This window comes from Apus apus, chromosome 2, assembly GCF_020740795.1.
Source record: "Apus apus isolate bApuApu2 chromosome 2, bApuApu2.pri.cur, whole genome shotgun sequence".
Classification (NCBI taxonomy): domain Eukaryota; kingdom Metazoa; phylum Chordata; class Aves; order Apodiformes; family Apodidae; genus Apus; species Apus apus.
In genome coordinates this window covers 59,379,166-59,394,079 of record NC_067283.1, presented here as the reverse complement: position 1 = coordinate 59,394,079, position 14,914 = coordinate 59,379,166, and the positions used below count along the sequence as shown (strand labels likewise).

The 14,914-nt window shown below is 42.8% G+C and overlaps 1 protein-coding gene across 2 annotated transcripts in view; it reads right to left on the bottom strand.

The window, feature by feature from the left end:
* Window positions 1-14,914, bottom strand: part of LOC127381637 (collagen alpha-1(XV) chain-like) — a 133,996-nt gene that overhangs the window by 77,053 nt on the left and 42,029 nt on the right. For both annotated transcript variants that reach the window (XM_051612185.1, XM_051612186.1), the window contains exons 6-7: window positions 8,131-8,257; window positions 6,806-6,924 (exon numbers count right to left, since the gene is read on the bottom strand). In XM_051612185.1, the coding sequence (XP_051468145.1) occupies window positions 6,806-6,924; window positions 8,131-8,257 (246 nt within the window). The remainder of the gene's footprint in view (window positions 1-6,805; window positions 6,925-8,130; window positions 8,258-14,914) is intronic.

Here is a 14,914-nt window from a genome sequence, read left to right as displayed (position 1 = left end):
ATTGGCATTAGCTTGTTCCCACCTTCTACTGAAATACTTTTTGCTTTGACCCAGCAGAAGATATGCAGTTTCCACCAGGCAGGTTGCTTACTGAGGACATGCATCTGTCAGGAAATGTGTGGTACCACATAGCATTTAATTTCATCTTTCCATTCTAAACTTTACCAGTCAAATTAATCCCAAATAACCTTTCATCTTATCTACACATAACAGAAGTGCTCAATGCTTTGTCATTGGCTAGAAAGAACTCCCACTGGCTTTAAAGGCTGTGCTATTATAGAGGTGCTATTTATGAAGTCAGTTGAGACACTAGAAAAAAAGGCAAATAAATTCCATTTTCCCTAGGGGTATTTTGGGACTCTGGGCAGCTGTGCTTATGGACTCTATTGCTGAAGTTCAAATTTGCAAACCCAGCTACATTTCTCTGAACATACTTGGACAGGGACAATTTAATGCCACCACCCTCCCACCAGCACCTTATCAGGACACCACTTGCCAGCTGATTTTTAAGAAGAAAACCTTTTTACCAGCAAAAGCCTGCCATTTTTTTCACACAAACCTTGCTGTTCTGAAACATAAGAATTAAAAATTTGCACAGCAAAAGCCTGACCTTATGAAAATATCTCAATGTATGACAGGCAACTCAAATAGGCATTAAACAGAAAAATTTACATTTTTCTAGATTTTTAGAATTTAAGAGTTTGTCCTCCCTGGACCACTCCTCCCCTGCTTGTTTTATTTAGTTATCTTTGCTTTTGTGGAGTTGTTGTTTTTCACATTGTGGGACTGACAGGCATGGAGTGCCAACACCCCAGGATCCTGACAGTTTACATTTGACCGACTGCCTTTACCTCATATTGCTTTTTTCTGTATCTCTCATTTGATTGATGACAAAAGTCAAATGAGCTGAGAAAGGCGAATCTCTCATGCTTGATTTACCAAAGATTCACAACAAGGTAAAGACAACTCATTCAGAACCTTACCTAGGAAAAAATCATGGTAAGGGAAAAGCAACTCACTTACTATGTTTCAAAACAGCAGGGCTTGTCTAAAAAAACAGCAGGCTCTCCTGCCAGGCAGGGCTCCTATGTGTCCTAGACCCATACAGAGGCCTGATGAGAGACAATTCTCAGAAAGCACAAGGCAAACTGATGTGCCAACATACTAACTCTCTTAGAGCAGTAACTTCACAAAGTCTTCTGGCAGCCTGTGCAGTGCCTCCCAGCCTCAATGTTTGAACATGTTCAAATGCGCTGCTGGACTTGAGAACTCACAAGCCTGCTTCAGTGACTTCTGTATATCCAGGATGTTTCACACTTCAAATCCTTCTGAATCAGCAGCACAAGGTGTATCCAATTAAACAGAAGTACAAAACACATCACACTGTGACATACTATTTGTTACAGCTCTGGTTTCTTGTTTTTTTCACTGCATGACACATGAAGCTATAGTTAATTGCTTTTCTCTTTTGTTTCTTCTTTGTTACAATGCTCTATTTATGTTTCTAACAAAAATGTTTTATTTTAGGGCATTCCTGGTAAAAATGGGCTGCCTCTAAGTATTCTTTTATACATATTTTTATTAATTTAAGAAAAAAACCCAAACAGCATTTTTTTTATCAGAGACTGAGCTACATCAAAGCTTAAGGAGCAAAGTGCTTTCTGTGTGTGCCCTATTTAGAGGGCAGCTCTGATGCTGTAGTTCACTTCCTCAGGTTGGCAAGAGAGGAGGACACAGGTTTCTAAGATAAATTTACCATTTCCCGGTAGCAAAGAGGGTAAGAAGCATGGCATGTCACAAGCAGCTGTACAAAGACTCCATCTCTGGTGAGGTTAGCTTTTTTGGAGAAAGGAACTTCAAAAAGATTGTTAAATGGCAAAGACTTGGTTTAAGAATCTATCCTGGGGGCAACAAGAGGACATATTAAAACCTAGAAATCTTCCAGGGCAAAAGAAAGTACTTCATTGACACTTCATGGATACATGCTGCTTAATCCTCACCTCAGCTGCTATTAACTTTCCTCTCTCAGCTCCTGAGCATCTTCATCTTTCCTGCTTTTCTTTCTCTGCATTCCTCAGTTTTACTCTCTCTTCTGTCACATTTGCTGTCGTTTCCCTGTATTGTTCTTTCCTCCCCTCTTCAGATGACTCCCACTCATAAGTCAGTTCACCACAAGCCTCTGAGAGATTGCATACGCCTCCTCTGTCATGAAACAATGCACACAATAACAAATTCCTAGCTGTCATATCCCATGACAGCTGCCCTTGCACATCTGTCCTCTGCTTATGGTTTACTACCTGGCTTCTGTTTCCTTACTCATTATCTGTTGCTGCACTTTGTGCATCTTTCCCCTTTCTCAGACCTTCCTACTCAGAGGCTGCAATCACTACCATGTCTGCTTCTCCTTTTGTATACTGTCATGCATCACTGCTGTGAACTTCCTGTCCATTCATGCAAGTGAACCTCAAATGAAACTGGGCTGTTATAAGATATTAAAAAGCAATTCAGTAGTTGTAATCATTCATAGGATGCATTATTCAGCACCTGCATGAATGCTCCTTGCATACATCAGTATGTTTGGGTCTAGGACAATAGACTCCCACCACCTTCCTGCCAGCACCTTCAGCACCACTGACAGGGAGGTGATTCTCCCCTTTTATTTGGCTCTTGTAAGACCCCACCTGGAGTACTGTGTCCAGTTCTGGAGCCCCAAACATAGGAAGGACATGGAGCTTCTGGAGAGAGTCCAGAGGAGGGACACAAAGATCATAAGAGTGCTGAAGCACTTCTTCTATGAAGACAGGCTGAGAGAGTGGGGGCTGTTCAGCCTGAAAAGAGAAGGCTCCAGGGAGACCTCATAGCAGCCTTCCAGTACCTGAAGGGGACCTACAGGAAAGCTGGGGACAGACTTTTTACAAAGGCTTGTAGTGAGAGAACAGGGGGCAATGCATTAAATCTGGAAGAGATGAGATTAGACATTAAGAAGTTCTTTAGTGGGAGGGTGGTGAGACACTAGAACGGGTTGCTCAGAGATGTTGTGGATACCCCTTCCCTGGAAGTGTTGAAGGGCAGGTTGGATGCGGCTTTGGGCAACCTGGTCTAGTGGGAGGTGTCCCTGCCCATGCAGAGGGGTTGGATCTAGATTACATGTAAGGTTTCTTCCAACTGAAACCATTCTATGATTCTATCCTCAGATGGGCAGTGGGCGCTCCTATCCAATTCTGAATACTATTGAAAGGCATTTAAAGAATAATGCAAAAATCAAGGGACACTCAACGTGCTCACAAAGGGAAAGTCCTGCTTAACTACTTTGGTGTCCTTCTATGATAAGCTCACCCACCTAGTGGATGATGGGACGGTGGTGGATGTAGGTTACTGGATTTTAGTAAGGCTTCTTATACTGACCTTCACAACATCCTTCTGGACAAGGTGTTCAGCTATGAGGCAAGCGGGTATAAAATGCACTGGGTGAAAAACTGGCTGAAGAGCAGAGCCTGAAGTAGTGAATTGACTACATCTGGCTGGTGAATGGTCAGGGCCCATTTCTACAGCCAGTTCTGTTCAATATATTTATCAGTGATCTGGATGCAGGAATTGAATGCAGTACCAGTAAATTTGCTGTTGATACCAAACTGGAAGGTGCTGTTCACTCTCTTGAGGTTTAAGAGGCATTGCAGAAGGATGTAGATAGATTGGAGTATTGGACTATGATTAAAGGGGTGAAATTTAACAAGACAAAATGCCAGATTCAGCACCTAGAAAGGAGTAATGCTGAGCACAAGCCTAAATTGGGAGAGGAGTGGCTGGAGAGCAGCCCTGCAGAAAGAGGCCTGAAGCTGCTGGTTGACAATAGGCCCAACTGCTCCAGCAGCATGCCCTGGAAGCCAAAAGGGCAAATGGCATCCTGGGGTGCATAAAACACAGCATAACCATCCTGTCCAAATAAGTTATTATCCCACTGTATTCAGCTTTGTTGTGGCCTCACCTTCAACACTGTACACAGTTCTGGGCCCCACCATTTAAGAAGGACATGAAGGTCCTTGAGAGCATCCAGACAGGGACAACAAAGCTGGTGAAAGGGCTGGAAGGCATGTCCAATGAGAAGTGGCTTAGGACTTTGGGTTTTTAAGTTTGGAAAAAAGGAGGCTGCGGGATTACCTCACTGCCCTCTACCACTTCCTGAGAAGGGGAAGTGGAGAAGGAGGTGTTGATCTCTTCTCCCTAGGATCCAGTGCCGGGATGCATGGGAATTCTTCAAAGCAGGGGAAGTTTAGACTGGACATTAGAAAGCATTTCTTTACCAAGAGGTTGATCAAACACTGATAGGCTTCCAAGAAAGTGGTTGAGACCCCATGCTGGTGAGTATCTGAGAGGCATTTGGACTTCTTCACTTCTACTATGTACTTACAAAGACCAGATTTCAATGCAGTAATGTTGGGGTTTTTTAATTATTATTTTCTAAAAGATAGTTCATTAGCATATCACATGACCATCTTGAATATATGTGCAGTTAAAAGGTTGTGGAAATTGGAATAAGTTCAAGCAAAAACTTGTAAAGATAAGTACCAAAACTACTTTTCACAATAGATTTAAGCTTTCTGTGTCACACTAGACATGAGACACTGGAAGAAGTTGCCCAGGGAAGTGGTGGATGCCCCTTCCCCGGAAGTGTTCAAGGCCAGGTTCGATGGGGTTTTGAGCAACCTGGTCCAGTGGGAGGTGTCCCTGCCCATGCAGGGGAGCTTGACCTAGATGATTTTTAAGGTCCCTTCCAACTCAAATAATTCTATGATTCTATTCTATGATTCTAGACTGGATTTTTATTTTTAAAAAATAGCCTAAAATGCAAAAACATAGATTGTAAGAACAATAGTTCATCCTGACATTAAAATGGCTGCTTTTAAAAAATGTGAATGCAGGCATGAAAATGTTAGAGGAATCGTATTTGAGAGTCCTCCAACAAATATTAAAGCCTCTTGTATATCAGCTCCAATGGATGATCCGTGATCTAATGTTTCACCACTTGCTAGAATTTACCACAATAATCACAGAAATGCTAGAAAACCTTGTAAGGAGCAACCTTAAACACTTAAATAAAACACATGATGTAGTGAAAAACATATTGCTAGCTGATATATTTTGAACTGTGTCAACAAGTAGGGCAAGTATTTGAGTAGATGGAGCCCCTCAAGTCACAGGATTCCAAACGAGAGCCTTATGCAATTTTAATGTGCAGAATCACACAAATTTAAGGTTACACATTATCTTACAAATACAATGGACAATCTTTCAAAGCCCAGTATCTCACTTTGCTACATATGGTAGAGCCACCCCCTTTGGAGTCTCCAGTGCCTGCAGTCATGTAGGCTGCAGTAGTCTCTATCTAGGAGTTAAAAGGGCTGTCATTTTTACTTAGCACTGTGTGAACCTCAAAGTAGAGCCAGGCTACAGCCTTGCGTTTTCTCTTTATTTCCTTTCTAGTTATTCCTGGTCTTGGCAGAGTTGCCGATTGAATTACAGCCCATCTTTGTTAGAGATTCTCTCTTCAGTACTGTACAACTCACTTTCTAGAATCTCTTTTTCCATCAGGAGGGATCTTGAAATTAATTTCTGCTTGGACGCTTACAACAAGAGAACCTGACCAGAATAATGAATTTCTGCTTGGATGCTTACAAGACAGCCTGACCAGGATTTTTGGAAGGCATCTCTGACAGGTCAAAGTTGTCTCAATATTGCCTATTACAGAGCACTTCTAAAAAACGTTCTGGCAATCTACAGAGAAGCTAGGCATGGCTGTAAACAGCATTCATTCATGTAACTGCTCTGACACAGACAGAAGTAATACAAGGAACCCAAACAGCTTTACTGACTTTTCTCAACTTTGATCCTATGTAAGGCCATCTAGGGTGGGAAGGTTGTTCAGTCTTAACATTTTATTAATTAAACTGCCTTTTTACTGGGAATGGGAGGAAAACTGCTGGTTATATTTTAATACTTTTTTTTTCATTTTTGGGTGTTAACATACACAGCTGTCAGGAGGCAGCATGCGCTGCTTTCTTAAAGCTAGAGGTTGCAGACACTTTTCCAGTAAGCATTCCCTTGTCAAAACATGAATATAGGAGCAACCTTTTGGATGGTAATTAAAGTAAAGTTGGGTTTATAAAGGGATAATTTTAATAAATGATAAATTTTAGCAATACATATATTAGGCATGGATTCCTCCAGAGTTTACTGTATTTTAATGTTAGTCTTCTGTTTGGTTCATCTGATAATTAAGCATTCTGATAAGTAAGTGAATCTTTGCATTTGATACCTCACACAGAAGCACTTGGTGAGCACTTGAGGTGTAATTTTGAATCTGTTTATATGCCATACATTGGAGAAAGTAGTAGGACTTTCACCTGCAAGGCAGTTCGTCTGAGTAATACCAAGATGCCTGCTTTTAGGGAATAAAAATTGTGGGCTTTTATGGTGAGGATTTCTGTTGGTTATTTTCTTTGTTTCTCACTTTCTTAAATGCAAACTGAAATGCAAAATTGAAAGAACAAATTAGGGTTTTATTAGTAAAAAATCTCAAGCCCATATCAATGGTTACAGATCCAAACTTCTGCACAGTATCAGTGCTTTTCAGCCTGATGTCATGATAGGACACTGAAGAATTTAAACAGTAACTCCCATTTTGGTATGCTGCTAAGATGGAACAGATAAAGGTACTAAGTCAGAAAAGCACCTGTTTTCCTAAAATTCATGTTTTCCTGCTCTTGGGACAAAAAGATAAGGCATATAATAAACCTATTGCACAGACCTCTTCTCTGCTTATTCCTTGCAAAACAATAGCACCAGAGCCATCTTCTTCTCTTAAGCTTTTCTGTGTGACAGTGGTAGACTCATTGTTGCCTTGTCCAGTTTCTGTGACAGCTGACTCTAAATAAAATAATCACTTATTAATAAGAGACAGAGCAAAACACACATTCCCCCCCCCACCCCTGAGGTATTTATCAGAGCACAGATACAGCAAGTTGTATGAAAAAATAAACTATTTAGATTATGACCAAAATATATTCCAAAGATTAGTAATGTTAAAACTGAAAATCTTTAAAGGAAAGAAAAAAATAGAAAAGTGAGAATAAAATTATAAAACAAATGTTTAAGGACAAAGACTGTATTGCATCATCTTTGCCTCAAGCTCTAGTCTAATCATTGCCTATTTTTCATTTATGTAACATAAAAAATAAGAGATATGTACAACAGGTACTATCTGAAGTATGTATTAAATTTAAATAGGAAAATTGTCTTTGGTCTTATTAAGGTAACTGGCTTTACTTTTTGTTTTCTATGAGTGTACTGAAATTGTTTTACTAGTGGAGGACTGTATTCCTCAGTACATTATGTCCAGCACTTATTACTTTGCTGCCTGCATTTGCATCCAAAACACCCCATTGTGCACTAGGCAGATTCATATCTTTTGGAGGGATCATAAGCAGTTGTTTATTCAGTGGTGGTACTCAGTTATACACGAAAGGCTATGCTCCACTATAACAGACAGTAATAAAATTAATACTTGCAGAGGTACATCTCAAGAAGTGCCATGCTTCTCACTGACCTGAGCAGAATAAAGATTGTTCTGCTTTCATTCCCTTTGCCTAACACTTCCACTTTACAGAAGTGTAATAGAGTATCACAGCATCAGTGCCTCATGTCAGCCTCTTAATTTTATCCAATTATTTTTTTTCTATTTTAAAATATAAATGATAGTTCTGTGACTGAAACTTCCACACTATAGAAAGGTAAATCTATTTTCTGAATGTTTCACAACAAAGACTGAGATAAGCACCTATATGGAGTGAAAAGTGAGGGATGTGTTGCACAGTGGCTGTAGTTCCTACCACTCACCTTTGCTGCTATTAACAAACTGTAGTCTAACAGACTGCAGTTTCAAAGGTCAAATGTTTGATGTGCCAATTGTTTTCTAACACACAGGATGTCCAAAACCACAGGATTTTCCATTTCTGGCAGCACCCAAAATACGACAGAGGCTTTTCATACACAGGGTAATAACAAACTTAAACCTAGGGATGTAAATTATTCCAACCCTTTAAAAAAAAAAAAAAAAAAAAAAAAAGGCAGTGCCTTGTTCTTTAAGTTGGGCTGCTTCAGAGGTTTCTTCTGAGCTGTGATTTTCAGAGAAATCTTTTTCTTCCAAATAAGACAATATAGTCGGGGGGGCTTCCACTGGCTCAGTCAATATATCTTCAGGCTAAAAAAAACCATAAAAACCCAAATAAATGTTTAGAGAAAAGGCCTATAATGTATTTTAAAGCATGAATCAGTAGATTACCTTACTCAAAGCACAGTAATCAGAACTACCATACTTATGAAGCAGAACAGAAATACAGATCTTTCCTACTTAATGTATTGCCAGGATGTCCTTACTCTTATGCTACCCTTAAAAATACTCACTGTCATTGCTATAATAAAACCTGGAATTTTTAATGGTCAATATACACACTCTCATTTACAGATTTTTAATATATTTTACTTTCTATTTAATTTTTCTTCTTTACAGTACACATCTACTTTCTGTTTATAAGCAGCTGTCACACTAATTTGGTCAAGCTCTTGAGAAAAGCTAGCACAATACTTTGAACTCCATTCCTCCAAACCAAGTGATGTACACTTTACAAATCCATAGAGAAGGAGAAAAACAGAAGGAATGTAAAATTAACACTGCAGGTCTAAGATCCTGGAGCTGGCTGGTACCCACCCTTCCCCTTGCTGGCTGTGGGTGGGCAAGAAGTGGCCATTTAGATAACCTGGTATCAGCTGCATGCAGGAATGTGAAAAGCCTACTCCCTACTGGAATTAGAGACCTGGAGAAGTGCTGTTTCAGTGTGGTGAGATTACTTCGTACCTGTATTTGCAATTTAAATAAAATTTAAGTCATTATGTTGCTACGGTAATCTGGGGAAGACTTAATGAGTATGGTCCTGAATCAGGGTAAGATGTGCAAAATGTCATAATGGGGCTTGCTGAAATAGTTCCTGGATTTTCAGCAAAAGGAAGAAAGGTAATAACATTGGCATGATTTTCCCACTGGATTTGTTTCCTTATAATTGAGAAAAAGCTTCAAGGTACTTCTTGATATTAAGAAACATATTGAAGGCAGGCTGTAGGGCTCCATTTGCACTAGAAAATGGGAAAATTAGACATATTTTCTTGAAGATAGAAAAAAGAACCCAAACCTCACACTAAACTCAGAAGAATGTAAACTTGATGGACAATAGTGCTTACCTGCCTGATAGAATGACAAGAATTAGGATAATTTAAAAAGTATGTTTGCAATTTAGTGAAACGATTGGAAAAAAACCCCAACAAAACTTCTTTTAATAATTCCAGTCAGTTTAGACATGAAGACTTATCTGTGGTGTAAGGAAGTAGTATCTAATAACCACGCACAAAGGTTAGTGATGAACATCAGCCAACTGAGTTGAAAGGCTGTGTCTAGGAAAGAATGGCAGGTGGATACCCTTTACATGTCCCCATGTTCTCCCTATGAACAAAGGCAATGACGAAATGGATTAGGAGATGACAGGTAGGTGTTTTGGCATCTTCTCCTGCCCCATAGGAAATAAAGCAGCATGTCACTGCATGTGGACTGACCACAGCAGTCTTCCTTACAGAGCTATAGTAGCATATTTGCATATATAGATATACACCGACCAGCATTTATACAGGTACAGCAGCTAATTAGTCACAGAATCACAGAATCACAGAATCTTAGGGGTTGGAAGGGACCTCAAAAGATCATCTAGTCCAACCCCCCTGCCAGGCAGGGTCACCTAGAGTACATCACACAGGAACGTGTCCAGGTATGTTTTGAATGTCTCCAGCCTAGGAGACTGCACAGCCTCTCTGGGCAGCCTGTTCCCGTGCTCTGTCACTCTCACAGGAAAGAAGTTTTTTCTGATATTTACATGGAACCTCCTATGCTCCAGTTTGCACCCATTGACCCTTGTCCTATCGCTGGACTTCACTGAAAAAAGCCTGGCCCCATCGCCCTGACACTCCACCTTAAGATATTTGTAAACATTGATGAGGTTGCCCCTCAGTCTCTTCCAGGCTTAAGAGACCCAGCTCCCTCAGCCTTTCCTCATAAGGGAGACGTTCCACTCTCTTAATCATCTTTGTGGCTCTGTGCTGGACTCTTTCAAGCAGTTCCCTGTCCTTCTTGAGCTGAGGGGCCCAGAACTGGACACAATATTCCAGATGCGGCCTCACCAAGGCAGAATAGAGGGGGAGGAGAATCTCCCTTGACCTACTAACCACACCCTTTCTAATGCACCCCAGGATGCCACTGGCCTTCTTGGCCACAGGGGCACATTGCTGGCTCATGGTCATCCTCCTGTCCACCAGGACCCCCAGTTCCCTTTCTCCTACACTGCTCTCCAGCAGGTCAGCCCCCAACCTGTACTGGTACATGGGGTTGTTCTTTCCCAGATGCAAGACTCTACACTTGTCCTTGTTGAATTTCAAGTTTCTCCCCACCCAACTCTCCAGCCTATCTAGGTCTTGCTGAATGGCAGCACAGCCTTCTGGTATGTCAGCCACTCCTCCCAGTTGAGTGTCACCAGCAAACTTGCTGAGGGCACACTCTGTTCCTTTATCCAGGTCATTGATGAAGATATTGAACAACGGTCCCAGTACCGACCCCTGAGGGACTCCACTAGTCACAGACCTCCAACTAGATTTTGTCCCATTGACCACAACTCTCTGACTTCTTCTTTTCAACCAGTTCACAATCCACCTCACTACCTGACCATCAAGACCACACTTCCTCAGTTTAGCTACAAGGATGCTGTGGGAAACAGTGTCAAATGCTTTACTGAAATCAAGATAAACCACATCTACCACCCTACCATCGTCTATCCACCTAGTTACTTTCTCATAGAAGGCTATAAGGTTGGTCAAATATGACTTCCCCTTGGTAAAACCATGTTGACTGCTCTTAATGACCCCCTCATCCTTGATATGCCTAGAGATAGTGCCAAGAACAAGTTGTTTCATCACCTTTCCAGGGATGGAGGTAAGGCTGACCAGTCTATAGTTACCCGGGTCCTCCTTCATGCCCTTCTTGTAGACTGGAGTGACATTTGCTATCCTCCAGTCCTCAGGAACCTTTCCTGTTGTCCACAACTTACCAAAGATGATGGAGAGTGGCCTAGCAATGACCTCTGCCAGTTCCCTCAGCACCTATGGGTGCATTTGATCTGGACCCATTGATTTATGGATGTCCAGATTGCTTAACTGATCCCTAACCCAATCCTCATTTACCACAGCAAACTCCTCCTTCATCCTGACTCCTTCTGGGGCTTTAGGGATCTGGGGCTCCTGGGGACAGTCTGCAGAAGTAAAGACAGTAAAGGCAGCCTTCAGCACCTCTGCCTTCTTTGTATCCTCTGTCACCAGGACACCCACTTCATTCAGCAGTGGGCCTATATTGCCTATAGTATTAGTTTTATCTGCAATGTATTTGAAGAAGTCCTTTCTATTGTCTTTGACCTCCCTAGCAAGGTTTAGTTCCAAGGGGGCCTTAGCTTTCCTTATTGCCTCCTTACGTCCTCTAACAGTCCTATATTCCTCCCAAGTGGCCAGCCCCTCCTTCCATGACCCATAGATTCTCTTTTCCCTCTTGAGTTTGCCCTGCAGTTCCTTGTTTAACCATGCAGGTCTCCTGGCTCCCTTACTTGATTTCCTATCCATTGGGATGCTCTGATCCTGAGCTTGGGAGAAGTGAATGTTGACTATATTGAGTCCCTTTACCACCTCGTACCCTTTCCCATGAGACTTCCCTTAACAATTGATTGAAGAGGCCAAAGTTGGCCCTGCGGAAGTCCAGGGTTCTGGTCCTGCTAGGTATTCTGTTCCTCCCACACAGGATCCTGAACTCCACCATCTCATGATCACTGCAGCCAAGGCTGCCATTGACTGTCACCGCTTCAACCAGACCCTCCTTGTTGGTGAGCACAAGATCCAGCAGTGCTCCTCTTCTAGTTGGTTGGTCCACCATTTGTATCAAGAAGTTATCATTGATGCATTGGAAGAACCACATAGACTGTGAATGCCTGGCTGTGTAGGTCTTGCAGCAAATATCACCCCATGAGGACCAAGACCTGTAGTTGTGAGGCTGCTTTCAGCTGCCTGTAGAAAGCCTCATCAACTCCTTCATCCTGACCAGGAGGTCTGTAACAGATCCCTACAACTGTATCACCCATGCCAGCCTGCCCCTTAATTCGTACCCACAGACTTTCTGCTTGCTCCTCATCTACCCCTGGACAGAACTCAGTACATTCTGATTGTTCTTTCACATAAAGAGCAACTCCACCGTCTTGCTTTGCTGACCTGTCTTTCCTGAAAAGGACATAGGCATCCACGACCACATTCCAGTCATGAGAGCTGTCCCACCATGTCTCTGTAATTGCCACCAGATCACAACCCTTAAACTGCACACAGACCTCTAACTCCTCCTGTTTATTCCCCATGCTGCCTGCATTGGTGTGCAGGCATTTCAGGGAGTGAGCTGAGCATGCTGGTGGCACCCTTGGGAGGCAGGAGGCCTTCTGGTCTTCATTAATACTAGAACAATGCCCCACTAGTTCAAACCCAGCTACAACCCCCTCCCACTTCAAATCTAGTTTAAAGCTCTGTGAATGAGCCCTGCTAACGCCTGCCCTAGGAGCCTTTGTCCCCTGTGGGACAGGGTCTTCCCATTCAATGCCAGCAGGCCCGGTGTCCTGGAAACAAAACCATCCAGGAGTTTTGTCCTCTACCCCCTTCAAGTCTAGTTTAAAGCTCTCTCAATGAGCCTCGCTAACTCCTAGCCAAGAATCCTTTTCACCCTTGTTGATAGCTCTATGCCATTTTCTGCTAGCATACCTGGTGCCCTGTAAACATCTCCATGATCGAAAAACCCAAAGTTCATCTGATGGCACCAGCCTCTAAGCCATATATTAATCAGTTGTGTTTTCCTAGTCCTTCTAGCTTTTCCTGCCATCGAAGGAACTGAGGAAAAGATCACCTGTGCTCCCAATCCCACAAGCATTTGCCCTAGTTCTCTGAAATCCCTTTTCATTGCCCTGGGACTTGCCGTGGCAACCTCATCAGTGCCCACCTGCATGACCACTAGTGGGTAGTAATCTGAGTGCTGCACCAGGCCTGGGAGTTTCTCAGTAACATCGCTAACCCGGGCCCCAGGGAGGCAGCAGACCTCCCTGAGGGTTGGATCTGGCCGGCATATAGGGCCCTCAGTTCCCCTCAAAAGAGAATCTCCCACAACAATTACTTTCCTTTTGTTCTTAACAGAGGCAGCCCTAATGCATGGGGCAGACTGCCTCGTCAACTCCCTGGACAGACCTTTGTCAGTAACCTCAGTTACCTGATTTTCCTGATCCAGGCCCATATACCTGCTCTGTAAGGGCACACATGAAGGTGAGGGAAGCTGGGAGCGGGTTCACCTCTTGCCTCAAGCAGCGACCTGCTTCCAGTCTCCCTCTTCTCTTAGGTCCCCTACCTCTGCCAGATGACAGGAAGTCAGAAGATCCTTTCCTTCTTGTGAAACCCCTCCCTCGGGGCTTTGTCTCAAGGATGTAAGATTATTACTCCACCTATCTATTTCTTTTTTACAATCCCAGATACTTCATAATCTTTCCACCTCCTCTTTCAGCTCAGTCACTAGGCTGAGTGAATCATTCACCTGGTCACAGCATACACAGGTGTTCTCTCTGCTATCCTCTGATACATCTGACAGGCTGAGACATTCTGTGCAGCCAGAGACCTGGACAGCTGCATTCTTGGGAGGCACCTCTGTCTGGGTTGCCACTGTCCTCCTGGCAACAGTTTTTGCCCGAGTCGATACCATGGCTAGGTCCTCTTCAAGGGAGGGACGATCACTAGCCGACTTCTTACCCTGAACCAAGAGGTTTTCTCTCTCTCTCTCTCTCGCCTTCTCTCCCTCGGTTTTGCCAAGGGTTTCCTTGCGGTTTAGCCGCTGCAGAAGGGTTCCCCCAGCACGATCCCTCACTCTGGTGTCCCTCACCTCAGTGGCTTCAGTGAAGCTCTGAGAAGCACTAAGTCCCTTTAGTTTCCCCTCTGGAGCTTGTAATGAATAGGATAATACAGAGGGCAGCCACTTACAAACTAGCTCCTGCTAAGGGGGCTAGGAATCCGAACTCAGAAGAACTACCTAAAACCAGACTTATAAAAGGTTATTCCTGCCTCTGTGCATAAAAACAGATTCAGCATATTCTCCTGATGTCCTGCCCATCTCAAAACTTAACCTCAGAAGAGAACACTTCTTGGGAAACTCACAGATCCTGTTTTCTCCAAGTTTTCTGTCCTCTGATGATATGAAAAAGACTTTCTTTATCACCAAGACCTTTTCCTAGTAGTTTAGGCTTCTCCTTTGACAGTTCTTAGTATCTATGCACACACCTCAATTCAGACACTGAGGATTTTCCTCCCTCAGGAAAGGTCCAGAATTTACAGAAAGCCCTCAGTAAAAGAAGAGAGCTCTCAGGTAGGTGCAGCAAGCACTGGGATCTTAATCACTTCCTTTGAGGCAACAGTACAGAGATTTCATAGTTGAATCCTCATGTATGCCTTCTATCAACACCTTCTTTATCATTTGTTAACTGGAAACACAATGGTTTCCATATTTTCTCGGAGAGAACTGTGTGGCCTAAGAACTAAGTGCTTAGGCTGTACATATTTTTCAAGAAATATGGCAGCCACCACATTGCCTGATCTATCAGGAAATTCAAAGGGTGTAACTGAAGTACTCACACTGTTGAAGACAAGGCTTCATTCTGGGTCTCTGTAAGAGACCAGCAGGTCTTTCCAGGCTCTCTGGTCACTGATC